At 37.7% G+C, this 26,678-nt stretch overlaps 1 protein-coding gene across 1 annotated transcript in view; it reads left to right on the top strand.

Moving 5' to 3' along the window:
• ADGRV1 (adhesion G protein-coupled receptor V1) overlaps positions 1-26,678 on the top strand; it is a gene marked incomplete at its 5' end in the record, with an annotated part of 472,861 nt that overhangs the window by 299,034 nt on the left and 147,149 nt on the right. Inside the window, 2 exons of the mRNA XM_080679158.1 lie at positions 286-402; positions 12,243-12,421. Coding sequence (XP_080535284.1) covers positions 286-402; positions 12,243-12,421 — 296 coding nt within the window. The remainder of the gene's footprint in view (positions 1-285; positions 403-12,242; positions 12,422-26,678) is intronic.

Here is a 26,678-nt window from a genome sequence, read left to right as displayed (position 1 = left end):
GGGTTTTTGTTCATCAGTAATTAGAACAAGGTTTACTTTGAGAATTTCCTCTTGGCAGTCCAAGGCAACATGTAACATAATTTCATAGAATCCATTATTTCTTAGAAATATAAAAATTCATGTATTGCCAGTTTTAGAAAATTCTTAGTCATCTCAGTTTGGGCAACAAATCAACTTATTGTATGAGTCATGGAATCATAAATCAGATAAGAAAACAGTTTACTTTCTTAATATTCTTGATTGATTTTAGCCTGATTTAAAAATAAAAGTATTTGTTTCTTACAGATTGTGTTTCTGGCATCTGCATATGCAAGTTCCCAGCTCACAGATGAGAGCTGTTCGGCCCTGGCTGCTGTCACGCATTACCTGTATCTTTGCCAGTTTAGCTGGATGCTCATTCAGGTTGGTACCTCATTTCCTCACTTCCACTCCCACCCCACACCCTTTCAACTTTCGAATGAATCTGGGTGGAGTGACCTTATCTGATAGTCTTTATATTGAAATTGAAGTAATTTCATCACTGCATTCCCAGGAGATTAATGCACGAAAAACCTCATACACTATACAGCAATAGAGAGCATAGTAAATTTGAGGAAATGAAAAGAACTCCAGTAAGGTTGAAAATAAGGGTGTGGTAGGAAATGAGGCTTTTGATGTGGGCTGCCCAGTAAGGGAAGAAAGTTGAACTTTTTTTGTAGAGGAAGTCATAGAGTTATTTTAAGCAAGGGAGTGACATGATAAGATTAGCATTTTAGGAAGATTTCCCTGTTAGTGGTGAATTGGGAACAGGGGAGAGTTGACAAGAGTTGACATGAGGCCCCTAGCTGGTTTGCTCAATGAATAGAGCATCGGGCTGCAGACTGAAGGGTCCCTGGTTCGATTCCAATCAAGGGCACATGCCCCAAGTTGCAGGCTGGATCCCCAGTAGGGGGTGTGCAGGAGGCAGCTGATCAATGATTCTCTCTCATCATTGATGTTTCTATCTCTCTCTCCCTTCCTCTCTGAAATCAATAAAGATATATTTTAAAAAATAGTTGACATGAGGGCAAATCAAGTAGCATTAGATATAGGTGTATCCAGGGGAGAGAAGAACACCGTTCTGTGAACCAGGGAGGTAGCAGAAGAAGCTAAGGGAAGTGGTCAGCTTTTGAGGTGGCTTTTTTCTTTTTTTTTTTTTTAAGTAGAAATATAGGGAGTAGAGATTGGTTATGAAGCCTGAAGAAGGTGGAACAAAGACAATGATCACTGGAGACTGGGGGAAAGATGATGAGGTGTTATGTTTTTTGTTTTTGCTTTTTTGGGGCGCGGGGGGAGGGTGCGGGGGAGACATGCTCAGTGTGAACTTCCTGTGCCATTTCCAGTGGGAACTTTGAGAGAAGTGATATAGGCAGGGCTAAATCTCAGAACTGAGGCCCTTGCTATAGAAATACATTAGCAAATTGTTGACTTAAAGTTGGAAAATGGAGCCATTGTTTTGGAAGAGATCACTTTGAGTATAGATTGAGGGCCTGGGGAGTCTTAACAACTAGTTAATGTTAGGTAGAGATTTGAACTCTCCTTTTTGCCTAAAATCCCAAATTCTGTCTCTATTGTCTTATGCTGATTTGCTTGATAAAAGAGGTTAATGTGAGAATTGGATCCACTTCTGCAGGGTTAATGTCACTAATGGCACAACTAAAATGCTGCCTTTGATAATGATTTCTACATAATGGTATTTTAAATCTTTCATGTGATAGAAATAGTTTCATGTGAGTTTCTGAGTATGTGTGAGGACTAGTGTATGTAAACAGATGTATTCGGGCACTTGCATATTCATTTTTCTTGTTGAATAAGAGGGATGTGGGATTTCCACTGTATAGCAATATTTAAAGTGAGGTGGTATTTTTATGAGAGAATAACAGACAGACTCAAGGAAGGGATATTTTCCTAGGTATGATATAGTTGTTGGTGCTGAATTAGAGCCCTGCATCTGGGGTTGAATTCTGGCACAGCCACTATCTTGGTAACCTTAACCAAGTTATTGATTCTAAGTTTTGGTTCTAAATCTGCATATGGGGATAATAATTCCTATCTCATAGAATTTTTGTTTTATAGCTTTTTGAGCAACTCTAATTATGGAAAGTTTGTAGTGGTCTCTAAATTTTCCAAAAAAATTAAAAAAGTAAGAATAGCTCAGCCAGCGGGGCTCAGTGGTTGAGCGTTGACCTATGAACCAGGAGGTCACGGTTCGATTCCTGGCCAGGGCACATTCTTGGGTTGTGTGCTCAATCCCCAGTGTGGGGCGTGTAGGGGACACCCAATTAAAGATTCTCTCTCATCACTGATGTTTCTATCTCCCTCTCCCTGAAATTAATAAAAAATGTATTTTAAAAATAAATAAAAAAAATGTAAAATTAAATCTAAACCATTTAACATAAAACTTAAATATTCGCTGAAATTAAAATAGCCTTTACTAGATTATGTTCTTACAAAATTCTTTAGGAGTTTAAGATGAGCTTTTTATGTGTGTCCTGTGCATGTTGTTATTTATCTGCCTGGACTGAGGTCCCCAGTGGTGTGCTGAAGGTCTTTGCCCATGTCCTCGACCTTTTCCATTTTTTTCATGAGTGATTCGAATGAAAACACAGGAAACTGTCTTATCAGGTAGGAGCTGATACAGAGCGGAAAACATAGCTAAAGAGAGAGCTGCCTGTGTCGAAAACACATGTAGAACCAATATAGAGAAACCTTACTATGACAGACTGAAAACTAGAATGGAAGAGACATAATCTGATGCAGGTTAATGTAAACAACTTGAAATTTTAATTTAACACAAATTCAGCAACCAAATGTGTAACTGGATTGCTTAAAAATGTAAAACAACTACAGTTAACTACAAAAATAACACAGGCCTGAGTTACATTAATGACAGTATGGAGACAGCTGTGGTTACTTTGTGATCTACGACGTTCAGATTATGTTGGGACCCTTAATCGTGTTCATGAATCATTTTTCAGCGAGAACAATAATCAGCCAATGGGAAGTCAGAAAACAGTTCTGTAAGAAACTTTGAGGCAGCTGGAGATAAGTAACCAGGAAAGGATTTAGGGAAAAGTGATGGCTGTCTAAAATACAAAATACATTTCGAAGAACCAGAGCAAATGGGTCAAAAATTGGGGAAGCAAATTTGATTCGTGTTAGCAGTTATAGCCAATAAAACTGTCAAAGCTGAAGAGGCTGTTTCTAAAAGTAAAGGGCATCCAATTGCTAAAATATATTCAAACAGGGGAAAATGACTAATTTTCAAACATGGAGTTAGATGGATTTTTTGCTTTGGGGGAGAGTTAGGACGGCATATAAGATTTTACCCAACTTAATACAGATTTTTGTGTATTCTATGTCTCTTCAAGTTTTAAGTAAATATGATTATGGCTGGTGCACATTTAGCAAACTAATTAGCTCTCTGTGCAGCTAATGGTTTAGGAAAACTATTTAAAGTACCAGTGAAGTTCAGTGTATTTCAGATGGTACACCCCATATTTTTCATGGTTTGTGGTTTGACCACAAGGGGAAAGAAAATTAAATAACTTCTGATTCTATGTAGGTTACTTCTAATGAGTTACTTTGTGGTTGAAGGTTGTCACTTTACTAGACTGTGGTTTCCCATTTATAATGTAATCTGCTAAAATATTTTTTTAAAGTAGGATCCATTTTTAAAACATTATGTTAAAGATTAGACTACTGTTAATTCAAACCTGTTAGCTAAATAGGGTTGAGATAATTGAGAGAATATTAGTATTTTAATGATTCTACTTTAAATTTTCAGCTGTATAGGAGAGACTTTGATATATGTAAACAGATGCATAGCTTATAATGGCAAAAGTTAAACATTAACTTTTAATTATTGGGCCAAGCATGTCAGAATTATTGTATGTTTTGATCTTCATCGTATATTCAGTCTTAGAAAAAATGCATTTTAATAACTTTTTCTTGAAAAGCTATTTTACTTTTATATCACATACTTTTAATACAGTCTAGTAAAATTGGATTATATTTTAGAGTAGATAAAGAAAAATTTTATTGGCAAACAAGTTATATACCTTCTTTTAGCCTAGATTTTCTTATCTGAGTAATCAAGATGTGTAATAACGGTACCTCTCTTTGAGAATTGCCTGAAGAGAAAATGAATTAATACAGAAAATGAGCTTGGAATGGTACCTGGCACGGCTGCACACTCCATACATGTTTACCCATATTATTAGCTAAGCAGATATGCATGGCTGATGTTTCATAGATTTTGAAACGTGTTGAATATTCTGTTTTCCCAATATAATTTGTACTTTTTTAAAAAAACAAAAATTAGCTAGATATAGTGGGAAACGTTAAAGTGAGGCATTCACTCACTAGGGGCAAAGCTGTAGCAAGCTGTGTGTCCCTACGCTCTTTACTACACAAGCACATGCATGGCTGATAGCAGGCTCCAGGACTGGCGACCTTGACTGTTCTTCAGGCCTCCTCTTTCTCTGACAGGGAAATTACAATGTGTATGATGGGAATAGAGTAGCAGATTATTATTTTTTTTTCTTTTTAAGCAAACAACTTACAGATTCCCCTTTCGGCCATGGAGATTGAGTTACCCTTTTGTTTGCTTTAAATGTAAGATCACTCTGAAATTACTGAAATAATTTCCCACTTCCTTACAACAGCAGGGTCATGTCTGCTTTTAGAAAGACTGACAGAGAGAATTTAAACTATTATAATATTTTTACTCTATTTTCCTAGTAATTGTTTTATTTTCATTTTCTTTTGATTTGCTTTCATTTTAGAAATAGCATATGTTAATGGTATAAAATACAATCAAACACTAGAGAATTATAAAGTGAAAAGTACATCTCTTTCTCCCTTTTCACACACTCTCTACCCTCTGCTCTACTCTAAACCCTGCTTCCAAAGGTAAACACTGTGAATGACTTCCTGTGTATCCCACAGGAAATATTCCGCAAATATACAAATATTTATAAATGTATAAACAAGGACATATGTGTATGTACTTGTGTGTATAAGTATATATACATAGTACATGTATATATTTATATATAGTATATATATATTTTTGTGTGTACATATAAATTTACCACATACAGATATACTTTGTTTTCCAATTTTATAATAGTTATTCTATAATTTATTTTTCTAGCCTCCTATTAATGAAATGCTGGTTATTTCTAGTTATTTTTGCAGTTATAAACAATGCTTCCTTAAACATCCTTGCACTCTGTGTATTTGCTTACTTATGGGCTATCCATAAAATGAATTCCTAGAATTTAAGCTTTTTCTATTATCATCTACATAAGAAATTATTTTATAAGTAAGTGGAAACATAATTTTGTCTACATATTCATTTAGCCGAGTTTTATGATCATTTCCTGTCCCGAAGTAAATTGTATAGCAATCCGCTTCAATTATGACCAATGTGAGATAAGACTGGCATCTAGCCTGACTTTGAATTGTCCTTACAGTCTGTCTGTCTCATGTCTAGGGACACAGCTTACTCTAAAAGGTAATGTTTTATTTTGAAACTAAAGCTTACTTGAAGAATAAATTTTCTAAATGGTAGAATAAAGTTAGAAAATCATTTTACAATTGCACTTGAGCCTTTATATCTTGTGCCTTAATTTTACCATATAATAAGTCTGTGAACAAATAAATGCACATATTATTTATTCCTTGGCAAAAACGCCACTTACTGCCAGAGCATGGCAACAGAAAGAGAAATGCTAAAATTAGCCATGTTTTTCTTTTATCATTGATTTAATTTGGGGGGACATCAAAGGTATGAGAAAGAACAGACTGATAATTACCAAGATAAAAGTGACATACCAAGGAAATACTGAGTTTTCCAATCCTCAAAAAGCCTTATAGTTTATTTCATGCAAAATTGTTAAGAAAAAGAATAACTGGAGCAAGGACATGTAATAACATTTCTTAGTCTCGCCTCTGAAATGAATGACTAAGATCAGATGGTAATGACAGAATTAATAGCATCCATGATCTCTGACCAAACTTGATGCTATAAATCAGTACAAGGTTTCTGATGACATAATAACCCAATATTAAATGTCAGGCTAGATGCCAGTCTTATCTCACATACCATGAAAATTTATGGGGTCTAAACCTATTTTTAACTTAAAAAGAAGAAAAGGCATTTCTCTTTAAAATTTTACAAATATACTAATATGTATTATGTTAATCCATATTACATGAGTAAACTAATAATGTGTGCTTATGGAACATATGAAAACATAATTAAGAACTATGATAATCAAATAGATAACAAGGTGTGTCTTTGATTTTACTGTGTGAGAACTTGGAAAATAGTAGTAGTATTCATTGAAAATGTTACTATAAAAATAGACATTTCTATATAGGAATGTAAGTAAATATGCTTACAGACACACAGTCTTTACTCCTATCTATATACTAGAGGCCTGGTGCATGAAATTTGTGCATGGGTGGGGGGGTGTCCCTCAGCCCAGCCTGCACCCTCTCCAATCTGGGACATCCCTCTCACAATCCTGGACTGCTGGCTCCCAACTGTTCGCCTGCCTGCCTGCCTGATTGCCCCTAACCGCTTCTGCCTGCCAGCCTGATCACCCCCGAACCACTCCCTGCCTGCCTGATCGATGCCTAGCTGCTCCCCTGCCGGCTTGGTCGCCCCTAACTGTCCTCCCCTGCAGGCCTGGTCACCCCTAACTGTCCTCCCCTGCTGGCCCAGTCACCCTAACTGCCCTCCCCTGCAGGCCCACAACTGCCCTCCCTTGCCGGCCATCTTGTGGTGGCCATCTTGTGTCCACATGGGGGCGGCCATCATGTGTGTTGGGGTGACGGTCAATTTGCATATTACCTCTTTATTATATAGGATTATTATATATGATGACCTGAATTATATCTGAGTATTTTAGTTGGTTGGTTTGTATCTTAATCAGAAACAACTTAAATTCTAACAGCATCACTTACTAATTATAGGAAATCCTAGGTGTACCAGTTAATAATGCAGATATTGTAATCAAATAAACACGATAATTTCAAGAGAAACATTAAAAGTGATTTATTCAAAGTAATGTCCATCGCTAGCTACACATTTTCCCCATCTTCCAGGTAATTTGAGAATACCGTCCCAATAGAACTTTTCTTGTTTTGAGGCAAATCATTCAGACACCCAATTTTCCACTTCTTGGTACGTTTTAAAGTGCTGCTCAGAAAGTGCAGGCACCATCGATCAGAACAAGTGGTAATCTGAAAGAGCAAGGTCTGGTGAATATGGCAGGTGGGTTAATACTTTCCAGGCAAGATCTTTTAATGTGTTTAACTGGTTTTGAAGTGTGTGATAGTGCGTTATCATGAAGCAAAATTACTTTGCCGTGTCTTCTGGCACATTCTGGTCCTTTCACAATCAAAGCATGGTTCAAATTGATTATTTGTTGTCGGTAGTGATCAATATTAATGGTTTCACCTGGTTTTATAAGCTCATAATACACCACACCTTCCTGATCCCACCAAACACAGAGCATTGTCTTCTTTCCAAAGCGATTTGGCCTTGCACTCAATGTTGATGGTTGACCTGGATCAATCAATGATTTTGTGCATTTGAGACTCTCAAAATAAATCCACTTTTCATCACCAGTCACAATTCGATGCAAAAAAGACTTTCTTCATGCCGTTGAAGCAACATTTTACTGATGACTTTTTGGTTTTCCATTTGTCTTTCGTTCAGTTGATGTGGCACCCATTTTCCTTCCTTTAAAATGTTTCCCACTGCTTGTAAATGATTGGAAATTGTTTGCTGAGCAATGTTTAATCTTTCTGCAAGTTGTTTTTGAGTTTAACATGCATCTTCATCCAATAATGCTTGTAATTGTTGGTCTTCCAACTTTTTCGGTTGACCTGGATGTTCTTTGTCTTTCACATAGAAATCATCATGATTAAAGCATTTAAACCAGCGTTCACAAGTATCTTGAGATGGAGCATGTTCACCATAAGCTTCTCAAAGTATATGATAACTTTCAGCAGCACTTTTCTTCAAAATAAAGTAAAGAATTAAAACTTCCCCTAAATGCTCTTTTTTTGGCACGAAATTCGACATTTTTAAGCGTAAAAAATATCTATGATGTTAAAACCTTCAGCAAATTTGACATATGAAGTTTTGAAGCTTGCTGTCAATACAACAAAATAGCATACATATCAAATCGCATATATATCAACATATGTGTAACTCCATCTATTGAAAAAAATCCACGTTATTAACTGGTACACCTAGTATACTTCCCCCATTCTCAGTTTACTCCTGTGTTAAAAAATTATAATAAAACTTAAGGGAAAAGTTGTCTTGATTAAATGATATATAACTTAATCAATAACGGCAAAAATATGAAGGTGGTCATTTAAATATACCAATGGTTAGAGTTGACATTAAAGATCTCTATGGTAACAACATGGATTTTTAAACACACTATGGAAAATTTTATTCAGTTAACCCTTTCAAGATGGCTAATTTGATAGTTTCTAATGCTGAAAATACTTTTTAATCTTTTTGGACTACCTTCAGAGGCTACATCACATCAATGCTCATAAACTTCGTATCTATGTATATGAATTGTAGTCAAGTTGGATTAATATAATTGGTTATATTGGGAATAATAACATTTTGACAACATGGTTCTTTTGTCTTGAGATAGTCCGTAAGAGGGTTCTAACAAAATTTTCAAAACTTAGAGATAGAAATGTAAATACAGGCCTAGATATTACAATTTTCAGTTTACATGTAGTCTTTAGCAGGAAAAATGTAAGATAGCCAGTGAATGGTAAGCCATGCTCAATATGAGAGAAACATGTTTGCTGAGACTGACACCCTTTCACTTGTGTTGAAAATTTTGTTAGTTTTAATATTGGATAAACACACAGGAGACACTGAGGCACACTGATCACAGATGCTATATACCTGTCAACATAAAATTATTATGCAAACATATGGTGTCTTCATACTTTTTTTGTCTTCCTACTCTTACCTTAGTTTTCAAAGGAAGAGCCATGATTATAAGGAAAGCAATATACTCAAATGCTCTACTCTCTTGTTTTTGTTTATATAATGGCAGTATTTGGAGCTTTTAATCCAATCTTGGTTAAGTTTGTTTTTTGTTGTTGTTGTGTGGGTTTTTTTGTTTGTTTGTTTGTTTTTTTGAGGCAGGGTTTGGATGGAGGTGTGGGGGACAATGAAGAAAACTTAGTTGGGTTAATCCAAGCAAGCATTCCAATCATTAAAAGAATAATAGCATGTAGGATAACTCATTGAACCCAAGAGCTGTAAATACAGTTTGACCTCACAAGGGACTGTGAGCATGCATGGAAGGTTTTATCCATTCGTATTCTCTAAAAACACTCCTCTGTCTCCACTGTGTTTTGGCTACCCCACCACTAACGTTCATATGTCCTCATTTCTCAGTTGACCAACTTAGACTATGACCAAAATTTAAGGAATTCAATGATAGGTAATTGGTCCAGCCTGGGTTAGCCTTCTCCCTTGGATCAAAGCAGCTGTCGACAGAGGGCAGGGTCATGAGCCCACCCCAAATGTGTTACGTAGAAGGGATGGCACGGGGAGATGAGTAGGAGTAGAGACAGGATACAGAGAAGGAGAGCACATGACCTAGGCATATCCCAAAATGTACCTACCTACTCTATTAAAATATGTCAAAATTGAAGTAAACCTTAGTCAAAACCAATCTTATATTTGGGCCATATATTTTCTAGAATAATTAAATGTATCATTGGATAGTATTTACATTTTATAGCAAAAAATATATAATGGGAAATACTGTACTTAGAGCATACCTCAGTGATTTGGATTCATTTGAGAAGGAAAGCGATTATTTTTTATTGACAAAAGCTTATGACTTTTTGAGCTTGTCTTGCTTAACTGAGTACTCAAGAATTCAGCAACATCGTGCCTAGAGCTCTTTGGAGCCAAATATTACATGTATCAATCTAACAATTACACTTGTCCCAGTCTTATCTGAGCCTGTGGTAAAGGTCAGACAACTGCTGAAAGGTTCAGGGATGGAGCTGATGAAACTCATGTCCATCGCTGTAAAAGCAGACATTTTGGACGTGTCCTGATCTTTATCATGATGAATCAACTTAGGAGACATTTATCAATCTGTTCTCTCCTCCCTGGTCCTTTCACCAACTGCACCACTGAATTACCATGCTGTCTGGATACACACAGACATCTATTTAAATAATTAGTACTTTTATTTTGGACATGGGCCAATCATCCTTATTTTTCATGAAAACAGGCAGCATGGATCACCTTAGCATGAGACATTTGATACAATTTCACTTATTTGTGCCCATGTGCCTATACTAATTATAGAAAAAGCAGGGGTGGGGAAGTAGGGAGGGAACCCTCTTGGATCTAATAATTTTTAAAAAGAAGTTAGAACAGTTACATAAGCAACAACACGTAACATGCTTCATAATTACAGATATAAGCAGATGTACATAAAGATAAGGAGTGCTGACAGGACATAAAATTCAGAGACAAAAATCTCTTAAGTAACCAAACATGTCAATCCTTTCTTGGTTTAGCACAATCAATACTAATTCCTCAAGGCTAATTTGGTTCAAATAGAATCTTACTTGGAAGCCTCAGCAAAGAGCATCTGAAAGTTTTCCCACTAACATTAGGCATGTTTGTGTGTTTTTTCACATAGAAAGAGTTTCCATGTATCACTGCTTACTTTTGGTCTTAAACTATTTACCTTTTGTCTTTCATACTATCTGACATCCTAATTGGAGGTTTTAAAGGAGTTGGTAATATTTTTCCCATCGTGACTAAGTGGTCAGCACTTCATCTGTCATATCTCATTTAATCTTTCTAACAACCTCATTGTACACATGAGGAAACAGAGGCTCTGGGGTTGTTGTTACTTGTCCAGGGTTATCCCGCTAATTGTGTGTGTGTGTGTGTGTGTGTGTGTGTATTTCATCTGTACTCACACCCTTTTGACCATATGAAATTGATAAGGGAAATTTTTCATTGAATAAGTATTAATTGTATGAAGTATGTATGGCATGACATTTATTGGTCTTGTTTTTTTTTTTTTACTAAATTGAACATAAGTCCTCCTCAGGGAAAGAGAACACTAGAAGGCGGAATATATAAGTTCTAGATTTGGCTTAGATATAAGCTAAGTGTGGGGTTTGGGGCCAATAATATTTCCAGTCCTCCGTTTCCTTATTCGATCTATCTATCTAATGTATTCCCTCACTCCCCCCTCTATAAAATTGTCCCCTTTATATGTTTATCTTAGCTAAGAAATAACAGATATAAAATATGATACATATACATTTTTTATTTTATTTTATTTTTTTGTTAATCCTCACCTGAGAATATTTTTCCATTGCTCTTCAGAGAAAGTAGAAAGGAGAGACGGGGGGTGGGGGGGTGCAGAGAGAGAGAAACATCCATGTGAGAGAGACGCATCAACTGGTTGCCTCCTACACACATCCCGACAGGGGGCAGAAGCAAAACGTCAACAGAGGTATGTGCCCTTGACTGCGGATCAAACCTGCGACCCTTCGGTGCACAGGCCGAGGCTCTAACCAGTGAGAATCCCAGCCAGGGCACATAGACAATACAATACATGTTTCCCTTAATTATTTTTCCACTTGTTTGGAAACTTAGATTCAGGAAAGTAAATACCTACCCCCAACTCTTTCACTGCCTTAGTGCCCAGACTGGTCCCTGAAATTTAGTAAACAAGCAATAAATGCTTCTCAAGTGAGTGATTGAAAAGGAGAGAGATATAAACTGAGAAGGAAAAACGGCCACAAAACCTACCCCATTACAGAACTTGATCTCTGTGCCATCATTTTCTGTTTACTCGTCTAGGTCTCCTGCTTCAGGGTGGTGGGGGGAGGCTGAGACTGGGGTGATCTTCACAATTGTGCCCCCTTTCTGTGGAGCAGTGCCTGGCCCCACCACATCATAGGTCCTTGGTAAATAGAAACTGACTTTTGAGATATCCTGAATTTCTTGGGTATATGAAAGAATAAGTATATGAACTAACTTAAAAGGAATCAACTCAAAACTATAATTTTAAGTAGATCCTAGCCTTTTGCTCTTTATACCTAAGTCAGGTGAATTTGTGTTCGGTGCCATTAGACCAGAGCCTGCTCATTTTATGTTCTCTTTCCTCTCTTAGTCTGTGAATTTCTGGTACGTACTGGTGATGAACGATGAACACACAGAGAGGCGCTATCTGCTGTTTTTGCTTCTGAGCTGGGGACTTCCAGCTTTTGTGGTGATTCTGCTCATCGTAATTTTGAGAGGAATCTATCATCAGAGCATGCCACAGATCTACGGACTCATCCACGGCGACCTGTAAGTATGTCCAGGAAAAACACGTTGCCTTCTTAGTCTTCATGCACCCGGCAGCTTTATTAGTAGATTGATTGAAGGAAAACCAGGAAGACCTAGCTTTCCTGTCACACTGTCTGAAGCTCTACTTTCTCTGATTATCCCTTTAAAAAAGAAACTATTGCGCCCTAGCTGGTTTGGCTCAGTGCATAGAGGGTCAGCCTGCGGACTGAAGGGTCCCAGGTTCCATTCCAGTCAAGGGCACATGCCCAGGTTGCAGGCTCAATTCCCAGTGGAGGGTGTGCAGAAGGCTGACGATCAATGATTCTCTCTCATCATTGATGTTTCTATCTCTCTCTCTCTCCCTTTCCCTTCCTCTTGGAAATCAATAATATATATATATATATATATATATATATATATATATATATATATATATAGATATATATATATATATTTTTTTTTAAATTATTGCCTCTCCAATTCATTTTATAGGTTTAATTTTCTCAGGTGAGGTGATATATCAAACAGTTCCAGTACCTTAGCATAATTTAGTTTATTCAAATAAGACCAACAAAAAATACCTAGTGAAATCAAAGAACTATAAAGATTTTGATAAGGAATACAAGCAGTGAAAAATTTTGGAGTGTGGCACATGAAGGAGTCTAATTAGGGGGCAAGTTGTGGCGGAGAGGAAGGAGGAAGGCAGGCTCCATCATCCAGAAAAAAATCCTTAAAAAAACAAAAGATTGTATCAGAGTGAATGGAGAGTGTCTGCAAAAGTACATGGGTGTGGGGCGACCTGCGGGGCGATGGGTGGGGCTCCTGCTCTCACCCGCCTTGGCTGGCCTGGCGCCGCCCGCTCGCCAGCCCCGCCCCCTGCCGCCGTCCCCCCTGTTGTCCCCCCGACTCCGCCACCGGTCGGGCCTGTGGGCTGGGGGCAGCTCCTGCATTGAGCATCTGCCCCCTGGTGGTCAGTGCACATCATAGCGACCGGTTGCCCCACTGGTCATTTTGCAGTTCAGTCGATTTGCATATTAGGGTTTTATATAGGTAAAGTGAATTTGTAGTTTTGAAGTCTAACAAATCTCCATGCACACATGTATATACATGCCTTAACCCTGAACCTAGTGTCTTACAAGCTCCTTTATTGACTCTACATGTAGAAAGAAAAAAATCCAAAAACCTTTGTAATAATAAAGCTTAATCAGCTCCCTTGGTGTAACTATAATTAGAGAAAAGAGTAACATTTCTAAATAAGAAAGAATAACTTATTCACAATCCTATGAAGACAATATTACCTAATTATTTCACAGGCTATCGTGGAGATAAAAATTACTTAATAGACATGAAAAATCGTTGAAAGTAAAAAGCACCATATAAGTAGAAATCATTTTAATGTTAGTATTGCCTGTGATCAGTTATAATTGTCTATTATATACTGAACAAATACTTGTGATCAATGTATGCAAATTTATTTTACACATAAGCAATCACAGACACCTGTCCCACATCACATTCAACCAAATGAGACTCGCTACATAATACACACCTATTAAGATACCATATATAGCAATTTTGTCTCTTTATTATTGAGATTCAATGAGATTCCTTCATACTGATTATAATATTGTAATGCATTTTTCCCACATAAAATTCTAAAAGCCTAATTGTCTAGAAAGGAACGATCATGTCTTTTTGAGATTATGTTATGACATTTTACTATCCCTAGCTTCAGTGTAAATCTTGGGATGCTGGGATTAATTTCAGAAAGTTCTGCATCATTCTTTGTCAAACACAACATAAGCATGCGACAAGCCCTAGTAGCCAGCAGCCCATTCTCTTCATGAGCTCCTGGGGGAGACAGGACTTACCTGGTGGCAGTTTTAACATTCCGGGTGTCCCCTCCCAGCCTTGATGAATAGGACCTGGTGAAAGTGGTGTTAACTAGAAGAAGCTCTCTCTTGATGTTTCTAAAGGGACTTTTTTAATTTTTCAATTACCGTTTACGTTCAGTATTATTTTGTATTAGTTTCAGGTGTGCAGCATAGTGGTTAGGCAATCATATGCTTTACAAAGCATACCCCCTGATATTTCCAGCACCACACATAGTTATCACAATATTATTGACTATATTCCATGTGCTGTGCTTTACATCTCCATGACTATTTTGTGATTACCAATCTGTACTTCTCCATTCCTTCACCTTTTTCATCCAGTCCCCCGTCCTCCTTCCCCTCTGACAACCATCAGTCTATGTCTATAAGTCTGTTTGTATCTATAAGTCTGTTTCTGTTTTGTTTGTTCACTTATATTGTTCTTTAGATTTCAGATATAAGTAAAATCATATGGTATTAGTCTTTCTCTGATTAACTTATTTCACTTAGTATAATACCCTCTAGGTCCACCCATGTTGCCGCAAATGGTAAGATTTCATTCCTTTTTTATGGCTGAGTAATTCCATTGCATATATGTACCACTATTTTCTTATCCACTCATCTATATATGGGATTCCATATCTTGGCTATTATAATATGCTGACATGCACATATGGGTGCATGTATTCTTTCAAATTAGTATTTTGGATTTCTTTGGATATATATCCAAAAATGGAATTGCTAGGTCAGAAGGCAGTTAGTTCCATTTTTAATTTTTTTAGGAACCTCCATACTGTTTTCCATAGTGGCTGTGCCAATTTACATTCCTACCAATCTGTGATCTTTATTATTTTCTTCTTTCTGCTAATTTGGGGCTTAGTTTTTTTGTTGTTTGTTTGTTTTAGTTCCTTGAGGCATAAAGTTAGGTTGTTATATCTTCTTTTTTGTTACTATCCACATTTATCACTATAAACTTACAACTGCTTTTGCTATATCCCGTAAGTATTGGTATGTTGTATTTTTTTGTTCAAATATATTTTTTATTCTCCTTTTGATTTGTTGTTTGACCTATTGGTTGTTCAGGTTGTTCAATTTTAATATACTTGTGAATTTTCTAGTTTTCTTCCTGTTATTGACTTCTCATTTCATAACACTGTGGTTGGAAAAGATACTTGGTATGACTTCAGTCTTCTTAAATTTGTTAAGACTTGGTTTATGACCTAATGTATGATCTATCCTGGAGAACGTTCTGCGTGCACTTGAAAATAATGTGTGTTCTGCAGCTGTTGGATGGCATGTTCTCTATATGTCTGTTAGGTCCACTTGGTCTAAAGTCCAACATTTCCTTATTAATCTTCTGCCTGGATGATCTCACTATCGTTGAAAATGGGATTATTGAAGTCCATGACTATTATTGTATTGTTGTCTATTTATCCCCTCAGGTCTCTTATTATTTGCCTTATATATTTGGATACAATGTTGATTACATATATATATATTTATGATTGTTCTAGCTCTGTGACACTGAGCAAGTTAATTTCTGAGAGCCTGAAGTTCTCCATCTGTGGGATAGGTGTAATAAAATTTGTGATGTGGATTGTGATGTGGATTGAGTGAGATGATGCATGTAGAGAAAATGTATGTGCAGTGCCTGGTAGGAGGAAGGGTGAGTTGTGACAAGCTCATATATGGGCCTGTGAATGTTAGTCTCGTCTGAAGTAGTAATTACATGTAACCTATCAGACAAGCCTGGCTAAACATTATTAACCCTATAAATTCTTGAAGGGCAGCTTACCATTTTACCACCTACAGTTATTCTGAAACTATCAATTTAATGATTTCTATCTTTTTTCTTTTGCATCTTTGACATGAGGATTACAAGCAACATACTCTTTAATATTTCTGAAACTCAAAAGCTTTTATCAACATAAGTTAGAATTTGTTTTGCTTAGTTTTGTTTTTGTCATAAGGGAGGGGGGAACGCTGTAAAGCTTGCAATCTTCTACACTGGATGCTGTCTTACTTAATTCTGGATGATATAACAGAATGCCTGGGTAACGTCAATGATAAACTTTTACTTCTCACTTCCGGAAATTCAGGTCAGAGTGCCAGCATGGTCAGGCTCCCGGTGAGGGCCCTCTGGCTGGTTATGTCCGCCATGGCCTTCCTTGGTGCATGCAAAGAGGGAGCCTGCTTCCTTCCTACTTTTGTGAGGCAATTAATCCCATCACAAGGCCTGGGGCCTCATGACCCAATATAACCTCCCAAAGGCCCCACCTCCAAATACTTCACATTGCGGGTTAGGAGTTCAACATTATTTTTTTTTTGGAGGGGGGGGATTTTGGTGACATTTAAACATTGAGTCCATATCAGATGTTTTTATGTTTAAAATTAGTAGATTAAAATAAATTAAGTGTGAAAACAATCTGACATGAAAGCTTAGGTATTCATTTAGTTCCAGGGAGTCATTTTTAGTTAAGACCATGAGTTCTGAAAAATAGCAGAACTTCAGCTTCATTTATGTTGAAATATAAATAACTATATACTTCCATCTCCAGAGACAACTAAATTTATTCTAAAAGTATTCTCAGAGAGCAGTGTCATATAAAGGGTTTTATTTATAACTAGAGGCCTGGTGCATGAAATTCGTGCATGGTGGGGGGGTTGTCCCTCAGCCCAGCCTGCACCCTCTCCAATCTGGGACCCCTTGAGGGATGTCTGACCACCTGTTTAGGCCCAATACCGGTGGGATCGGGCCTAAACAGGCGGTCGGACATCCCTCTCACAATCCAGGACTGCTGGCTCCCAACCACTCACCTGCCTCTGCCTGATTGCCCGTAACTACTTCTGCCTGCCAGCCTGATCACACCCTAACCACTCCACTGCCAGCCTGATCGAGACCTAACTGCTCCCTGGCCGGCCCAATTGCCCCTAACTGCCCTCCCCTGCCGGCCTGGTCACCCCTAACTGCCCGCCCCTGTCAGTCTGGTCACCCCTAACTATCCTCCCCTGCAGGCCTGGTTGCCCCCAACTGCCCTCCCTGCTGGCCTAATCTCCCACAACTGCCCTCCCCTGCAGTCCTGGTCCCCCCCCCCCCCAACTGCCCTCCCCTGCAGGTCTGGTCCCCAACAACTGCCTTCCCCCTGATGGCCTGTCCCCACCCCAACTGCCCTCCTCTGCTGGCCCGGTCACCCCTAACTGCCCTCCCTGCTGGCCTGATCACCCACAACTGCCCTCCCCTACAGACCTGGTCTCCCCCAACTGCCCTTCTCTGCAAGCCTACCTCCCCCTAACTGCTCTCCTCTGTAGGCCTGGGTCCCCCCCAACTGCCCTCCTCTGCCGGCCTGTCATCCCCAACTGTCCACAACTACCCTCCCCTGACAGCCATCTTGTGGCAGCCATCTTGTGTCCACATGGGGCAGCCATCTTTGACCACAGGGGGGTGGCCATCTTTGTATCTTGGAGTGACAGTCAATTTGCATATTACTCTTTTATTAGATAGGATGGCTTCATTAGTATCAACAATAGCTTTTTCCAAGTCATAATATTTATGATAATAACAATATTACAATAATACTAGAGGCCTGGTGCACAGAATTCATGCACGGGGCGGGGGGGGGGGGGGACGGTCCCCAAACCCAGCCTGCACCCTCTCCAATCTGGGACCCCTCGAGGGTCCTACCTGGATCGGGCCTAAATGGGCAGTCAGACATCTCTCTCACAATCCAGGACTGCTGGCTCCCAACTGCTCGCCTGCCTGCCTTCCTGATTGCCCTTAACCACTTTTACCTGCCAGCCTGATCACCCCCTAACCACTCCCCTGCCAGCCTGATTGATGCCTAACTGCTCCCCTGCCAGCCTGTTTGCCCCTAACTGCCCTCCACTGCAGGCCTGGTCTCCCTCAACAGCTCTCCCCTGCAGGTCTGGGTCCCCCCCCCAACTGCCCTTCCCTGCAGGCCCGGTCGCCCCCAACTTCCCTACTCTGCCAGCCTGGTCACCCCTAACTGCCCTCCCCAGCAGGCTTGATCACCCTCAACTGCCCTCCCTTGCAGGCCTGGTCCCTCCCAACTGCCCTCCCCTGCTGGCCATCTTGTCGTGGCCATCTTGTGTCCACATGGGGGCAGCTATCTTTGACCACATGGGGGCAGCCATCTTGTGTATTAGAGTGATGGTCAATTTGCATATTACTCTTTTATTAGATAGGGTTAGATAGGATAGAGGCCTGGTGCACAGGTGGGGGCCGGCTGGTTTGCCCTGAAAGGTGTCCCGGATCAGGGTGGGGGTTCCCTTGGGGCATGGTGTGGCCTGGGCGAGGGGCCTCTGGTGGTTTGCAGGCCGGCCATGCCCCCCGGCGACCCAAGCAGAGGCCCTGGTATCTGGGATTTATTTATCTTCTATAATTGAAACGTTGTAGCCTTGAATGGAGCCAAGCCTCCTGCTTGCTGCGTGGCCGCAGCCATTTTTGTTGGGATTTATTTATCTTCTATAATTGAAACTTTGTAGCCTTAAGCGGAGTCCAGGGCCAGCCAGGGTGTGTGGAAAGCTTGGCTTCCTCCATTGCCAGGGAAACCCAAGCCTCCTGCTCGCTCCATGGCCGCAGCCATCTTGGTTGGGTTAATTTGCATATCTACTCCTGATTGGCTGATGGGCGTGGCTTGTGGGTGTAGTGGAGTGATGGTTAATTTGCATATTGCTCTTTTATTAGATAGGATGTTCTATTATATTTATTTAACATTCTATTGGTGGACTTCTGGACTATTTTCAGTTTTTCCTTTTAACGTTGTTATAATAAATATTTCCATAGAGGTAACTTTGTACATGTGTATTAATATTTTTCAAAGGATGAATTTTGAGCCATGGAATGGCTCATTCAAAGGACACATAAATAATTTTTACTTTAACAGATATTACCAAAGTGTTTTCCAAAATGGACACACCTGTTTACACTCAAATGACAAATTATCACAGAGCCTGTTACCCAACATTTTTGACAACTCTGGACATCATAAGATTTTTTTCAGTGTTTGACAATGTGATGTATATAGATATAGATGGATATATAAATAGAAGGATACATACATATGTAGTTATTTAAATTTTTATTTATTTAATTCTTAGTTATAATTTAATAGCCTCATTTATGTGCCAGACATTTTTCTAGGTATATGGTCTCATGTATCCTTATGCAGCACTTTGAATTTGAATATCTTTGCATAGATTTATTTAGCATTTTTATTTCTTTTGTAAATTATTTGTTCATTTTTCTGCATTAATTTTTCTGATTGTTTTTTCATGGTTTCCAATAATTTAAAAAGTGCTTTTTTTCTTGTTTCCTTTTTTTTTTTATTTTAAGGTGGGGAGGTGAGGTGGGCCACATTAAGGCTATTAGCTTTTGTCTCCCTTGAATTTTTTTTCTCTATTAACACATCTCTCTCCTATTCATTTTTAAAGAAAAATTATATTTTATGTATGAGATGAGCTTTGTGTGATAGCAGATTTTTTCAGAGAATTATTTTAAGTATTTTGTATGCTAATTAAATTTTCTAGGTATGATAATAGTATAGCTAATATGTTGAGAGTCTTTGAAGTACTTAGGGTCAAAATGGTGAAAACATGTGTTGCCATAAGAAACTCAGTCTGTGTTCAACCTAATTCATTAGCTAGAGGCAGAATCAGAAAGGCTAATGATCACTTTTTCATGCAAAGGGCTAAGAACTTAGGCATTTGAAATATCAAGCCGAATAAAGCATTAAGAAAGAGGTCATCATAAAACTGCAGGCGATAGAGTTGTAATGATTGAGATGGTTGTGAAATTGCATTCTATCTCATTTATTTTCTTTAAACAGTTTAGAAATAAAATGAAAAAGTTGGTCGGCTTTTTTTCAGATGCTCTATTTTACAAGGTATTTTGCAATCTCTCAAAAACTCTCATTTGGAAAACTGAGAAAGCTCATACAACCACAAACGGTCAAGTGTGTATTAGCTCAGGAAACAAATCAGTTATTTATAGAGGAAGTTCTGTTGAAGATGAGTTCTCTAATGAAAAAGGAAATGCCCACAAATATAAACAGTTTGTCAAACAGGATACTTAGTACAACTTAAAACCATTCCTGGCACAAAAGGATTTTCTGACAGTTGATTTTGTGGTTCTGTTTTCTACATTGTAGCTAGCTTCTCAGGAGCAGAGGATCTGTGTGCTATTTCTTTTTTCTTAATGTTCTTTGCTTTCATATGGTAAAATTAATCAGTGTTTTACAAGTTATGGAAAGCATAGTACTTCTAATCATCGATGTGTTTCTGGTTATGTCTAGATTCAGACATTTTTATTTTTAGAATACAAAATTGGGATCACACAGTTTTATCTCCTCTATTTCATTTAAGGTTATAGCATTAGAATTTCCAAGCCATTAAGTATACCTCAATAATTTTAATGGAGTCATAATATCTGTCTCACCATAGACTTTATCATACGTGTTTACCATTCCCCAGCATTAGACATATAGACTCTCCCTGTCCCCTTTTCAATATTTAAAAAGCCTACATTTAGTGTGTTATGTCACATTTCCCCATCACAGATTCCTTGAAATGAAATTACTGAATTAAATATTTGATTGTTTTAAAATATTGACCTTGCCAAACTCCTCCAGAAAGGTTGAAAATTTATAGTCTTAATGATATTTCTTGAGAATACCAGTCTCCCAACACCAATGCCAGCACTGGTGGTTAGGTTTATTAGTTTTAATAGGTAAGTGCAGTAAGTCATGGTTCTCCCAAGAAACAGAACCAATAGGAGATAGATAGATAGATAGATAGATAGATAGATAGATAGATAGATAGATAGATAGATAGATAGATAATAGATATAAATTAATTATAAGGAGTTGGTTCATGCGAGTCATCAATTCTCAAGATCTTCAGGAAAAGTTAGGAAGCTGGAGACCCAGGAGAACCAATAGTATAGTTCCCGTCTGAGTCTGAAAGCCTGGGGATAACGCTCGAAACCAGGGGGATGTGCCCTGACCGGGAATCCAACCATGACCTCCTGGTTCATGGGTTGATGCTCAACCACTGAGCCACACTGGCTGGGCAAGATCTTATTGATCAAGAAGGCCCCACTTGAGAAGATGGGAGAACTAATCCTCAAATCTATCTTAAGGAAGCCTGGAATTAAGGTGTCTTTTATTGTCAAAAGAAGGGAAGTTTTTTGTGTTTTTTTTCTGGCTCCCGTAATAATTTTCAAAATCATCATTTTGGGGGCAGTTTTGGGGGTTTCACTTTTCTTCTTATGTATTCCATATATTTTTAAATTTATTTAATTATTCTACAATGAGATCTCCATGGAGCCTTGTGTTGTTCAATACATGAAGTTATGATTTTTGGCTCTGCTCACTTTGTTCTTTGTTAGATTTTTCTTCTCAGTTATAAAACTTGATTTAAGATATATGTACATAAAAAATAGCCCCATTAACAGTGATTAATAGCACACATCCAGTGCAGGTCTATAGGATAGAAGTGTCATTTTTGTGAAAGTACATATCCTGGTTGTCTGACACTTTAAACCAATGGAATACATGGGAAATAGACATGGCTACCAAGATTTTCCCTGTCTCTGTGCCTGTGTAATATATTTCCTAGAAACCATACTTCTCCGTGTACTATGCCCTAACACAGACCATTTTACTCTACTGCTCCTATGGACTTGGTGAACTACAGCCTTGGAAACAATGGGTAAAATAATTAGTGCTGATTGGAGGGATGGCCTGCTGGCAGAAGGAAATAACTGGCTAGCTCACAAAGGAATCCTGTGAGCTGCCCAGCTTTCTAGTTGGTAGAGATTATGGCCCTATTAGCTAAAGCAGTGGTCGGCAAACTCATTAGTCAACAGAGACAAATATCAACAGTACAACAATTGAAATTTCTTTTGAGAGCCAAATTTTTTAAACTTAAACTTCTTCTAACGCCACTTCTTCAAAATAGACTCGCCCAGGCCATGGTATTTTGTGGAAGAGCCACACTCAAGGGGCCAAATAGCCACATGTGGCTCGCGAGCTGCAGTTTGCCGACCACGGAGCTAAAGGAATCCCACATGAGGTAACTTGTCTCTTCATGGAAAATTAAAGTACAAAGTCAGAACAGTTTTAGGTAGCATGACCATAATTACACCAGTGTGTCTAACTTATCCACAGACTCATAGCTGCTCTCTCACACACACTGGAAATTTTATTCTGCTTTAAAAAAGAGCAAATGATGATATTTTATTTGAATATCTGACAATTTATCAGAAGGTAGAAGAAGCAATGAGGCAAACCATTTGGCATAATTCTGTTCAATTCTAGAAACAGAAATGATAAGATCCAGCAGAAAACAACCTTCATCAAATGGAGGTTTGAAAGACAGGAAATCCTGAACATAATTAGATTATGTGTGTACACTAAAATTTTGGAAGATCAATTTTGACACACTCAGCTAAAAAATCAGATAATATTCATGACCAAAGATTCTGAAAGGAGTGACATATCAGAGGAATGAAAAATAATTCAGATGGAATGGTTAAAAACAATTTTAAAGAGGCAAAATAGTAATCAAAATCAATATTGTTGTATGCATTCTTTCTGGTGGGTTCAGATATAACAGGGACAAACATAATGAAAGAGAGTAGAAACCTATCATAAAAAGAAAAAAGCATGGCTAATATAAGAAAAAGGGAAGCTGAAACCTAACATGAAGTGAGAGCTGCTAAAAATGATAAAATAACAACTGGAGGAAAGAAGAAGCCATTTAAAGTTTGTGTTCAGATTAAAAATATGCTCAACGGTCGAGAAAAGTTCTACTACAGGAACACACCTAATATTAGAAGAAGAAAAGATGATTAAGTCTTATTTTGCTTTAATTTTTTCTCTCAAATAGAAAGAATTTTTATGTGGATGGAAAAAAGACTACAGGCAAAATACTAGCATAGCAATTTCAAAAAAAAAAACTTGACATTTCTCTTTCTGCTTGAATGATGCTATTCAAATATTAGAGAATGTGATGAGCTGTCAATGAGGAATGTGGCATGCAGAACAGTTTGATAATAGAAAACAAATAGAAAATAAGCAAGTTGTTCCCAGTTTGATAAATTGGATTCTCATTTTTCCTGATTCTGAAAAAAATAAAAATAAAAATCCTAAAATATCTTATTAAAATTTTGTTATTATATTTTATTGATATTTTACAGAGAGGAAGGGAGAAGGATAGAGAGTTAGAAACATCGATGAGAGAGAAACATCGATCAGCTGCCTCCCGCACATCTCCTACTGGGGATGTGCCCACAACCAAGGTATGCCCTTGACCAGAATCGAACCCGGGGCCCTTCAGTCCGCAGGCCGATGCTCTATCCACTGAGCCGGTCAGGGCATATCTTATTAAATTTATTCCTTAGGAACCCTTAGAAAAAAGAAAGTGGTGATTGAACCAAAAGATAACATATACTCTTAGACCCATTTTCCTTATAAGGGGTGTAGCAATGTAATCAAGAAAATGCTATACTCATTATAATCGATGATATATTTTCCCATGATTGTCTTAAGGACAAGATAGTGAAGTATGACTAGATATGGTTGAGTTGTTTTGTGCTTTGTTAAATAAATTTATTCAAAGAGTATTGATTTAATACTTTGTTTTGAATTCTAAAGGTAAAAAGAAATATTGAAAAACAATAGTAAGTCAGGAGGAGAATGGCCATGATGATTAGTTAGGCGGATGTCAAATGATATCATGTAGTGGGTCATGGATAGAAACAGGGTTTGTCTGTAGGAGAGAAGTCTTAGGGGGTACAAATAGCTTTCTTCAAACCTTTGAAAAATTGGCATAATAAGAAGGGAAGCCAAAACCGGTTTGGCTCAGTGGATAGAGCGTCGGCCTGCGGACTGAAGGGTCCCGGGTTCGATTCCGGTCAAGGGCATGTACCTTGGTTGCGGGCACATCTCCAGTAGGAGGTGTGCAGGAGGCAGCTGATCGATGTTTCTCTCTCGTCGATGTTTCTAACTCTCTATCCCTCTCCCTTCCTCTCTGTAAAATATCAATAAAATATATTTAAAAAAAAAATAAGAAGGGAAACTGGAACAGTCAACTGGGAAAGTCAACATTGATTGGAAGCTAATTAAGTGACCTCTAAAGTTCCCCTCCCTTCCATGTTTTTTAATTTGATTTTCTTTTATAGTCCTGAAATGTTGATGTATATTTTTTCAATTTTCTTTTAAATATAACCTACTATATTCAATCTTACACTAAATAAAAATGCATATTTTGTATACTTTTTCAAAATTAACTTTAAACTTTAGAATTTTGCTCAATGGATAATAAATAAATAAATAAATAAATAAATAAATATGATTGACCAGTTTGCTTTAAGATCTAGTTGTTGCTAAAATATCACCTAGGATATAACTGATAACTCAAAAACTGACTTCTCCTAAGGAAAAAAAGACAACCCAAGACACACATATAAAAAAGAAATGTAATAGTATTTTAAAATATATTATAAAAGCATATAAAAACTTTTTTAAGATAAGAATTTCAATTTGCTTGACATCACTATTTATGTTGTAAGAAATCTTCTGCATTCTCCAACTTTGTTATCAGTGGTGCTATTCCTCTAAGTGTTCAAACTAGGAAATTTGAAATCATCTTTGGCAGCTCCCTCTCGCCCACTTTTCATATCTTTTTAGTCACAGGGTAGTTGATCCTCTTGATGACACTTAAAACCTGTTCTCTCCTGTCCTTTTCTATTTTGTTGGCTTAATTCAAGTCCTCGTGATCTTGAACCCAGTCTACTGCACTAGCCTCAATGTCAGTTATCATATTATTTATCCCCCATCTTAATCCTGTCTCTATTCCATCACCAAAATCCATTCTAAAACAAGATCTGCTAAGAATATTTCAAAGACTCTCTGAGGAAAAAATCCAAACTCCTGTACACAGCAAGAAATGTCCTTAATGTGCCAGCCCCTACCTGTATTTTCCCAGCCTTTATGAGCCACTCATGCATGATTGGTCCTGGATCTATATGCTTCAAACTATGGAACTTAGAGAGTGTCTCAGAGTCATAAAGTCTTAAGATAAACATGGTTCATCTTCCTTAAGTTCAATTTCATTTAAATATCTATGGTTTTAAAAAAAGTAGTTTACCTGGTAAATAACTTAAAATACTATTTTTATTCTAGGCCCCTAATACTATGTCCCATGATATTTGAATGGGAATATACAAACAGGGCAGATCCAGATTACAGGCAAACTCTAAAGAGGGAGGAGGGATGAGTAGGTGGAGCACAGGTGACTTCTAGAGGAGTGAAAATACTCTGTATGATACAATAATGATGGACATATGTCATCAAACCCATAGAAAACACCTAAAGTAAACTATAACATAAATTATGGACTTTGGGTGATTATGACATGCCAATATAGTTTTATCAATTTTAACAGATGAGGGATATTGATAATGGAGAAGACTGTGCATATATAGGGCAGGAGGTATAAGTAAAATCTCTATACTTGCCCCTCAATTGTGCTGTGAACCTAAAACTTCTCTTTTAAAAAGTGTTAGTAAAAAAATAAGTATATAGAGCATTTATAATTTTATATATTGGACATACTTCTGACAGAAGAGAAGTAGGGGTCTAATCATAATTAGAAGCAGTTTACACAGACCAGCTTCTGACTATGTACATTCTAAACATTGTTTTTCCTCCAAGTTCTTCTGTGGCTGGACTCAATTAGAAATTTTCTTATTTCTGTATAACCTCTGACCCTACATATCTTTGTCATGATGGCTAACAATAACTTTATTATAAATGGAAGTGACTCTCAGCCATAGGAATATATTCACTCCAGCAAAGTGTCTCCCCATATGAACTTCACAATAGCCACATCCCAAATTATGAGTCATGGCAGTACCACCTAACACAAAAAGCAGTGTAACAGAGGGAAGTTGTGATTGAAAAGACAACCGTCTTTAAAAAAAAAAGCTAAAGGAGTTCATTACCACCAAACAAGAATTGCAAGGAATGTTAAAGGACCTGATTTAAGAAGAAGAAAAAATAATGGAGAGAGAGAGAGGAAAAAAGGTATAAAGAATAAAATGGCAATAAATAAGTACCTATCAATAACACTTATCTTAAATGTAAATGGATTAAAAGCGCCAATCAAAAGACATAGGGTGACTGAATGGATAAGAAAACATGACTTATAAATATGCTGTCTACAATAGACCAACTCAGAACAAAAGATACAAACAGACTGAAAGTGAAGGGTTAGAAAACAATATTCTATGCAAATGGAAGTAAAAAAAGCTGTGGTAACGATACTTATATCAGACAATATAGACTTCAAAACAAAGGCCATAGCAAGAGACAGAGAAGGTC

The sequence above is a fragment of the Plecotus auritus genome, assembly GCF_963455305.1.
Source record: "Plecotus auritus genome assembly, chromosome: 7".
Lineage (NCBI taxonomy): Eukaryota > Metazoa > Chordata > Mammalia > Chiroptera > Vespertilionidae > Plecotus > Plecotus auritus.
The sequence above is the reverse complement of the archived record's forward strand: the minus strand, read 5'-3'. Positions and strand labels throughout refer to the sequence as shown.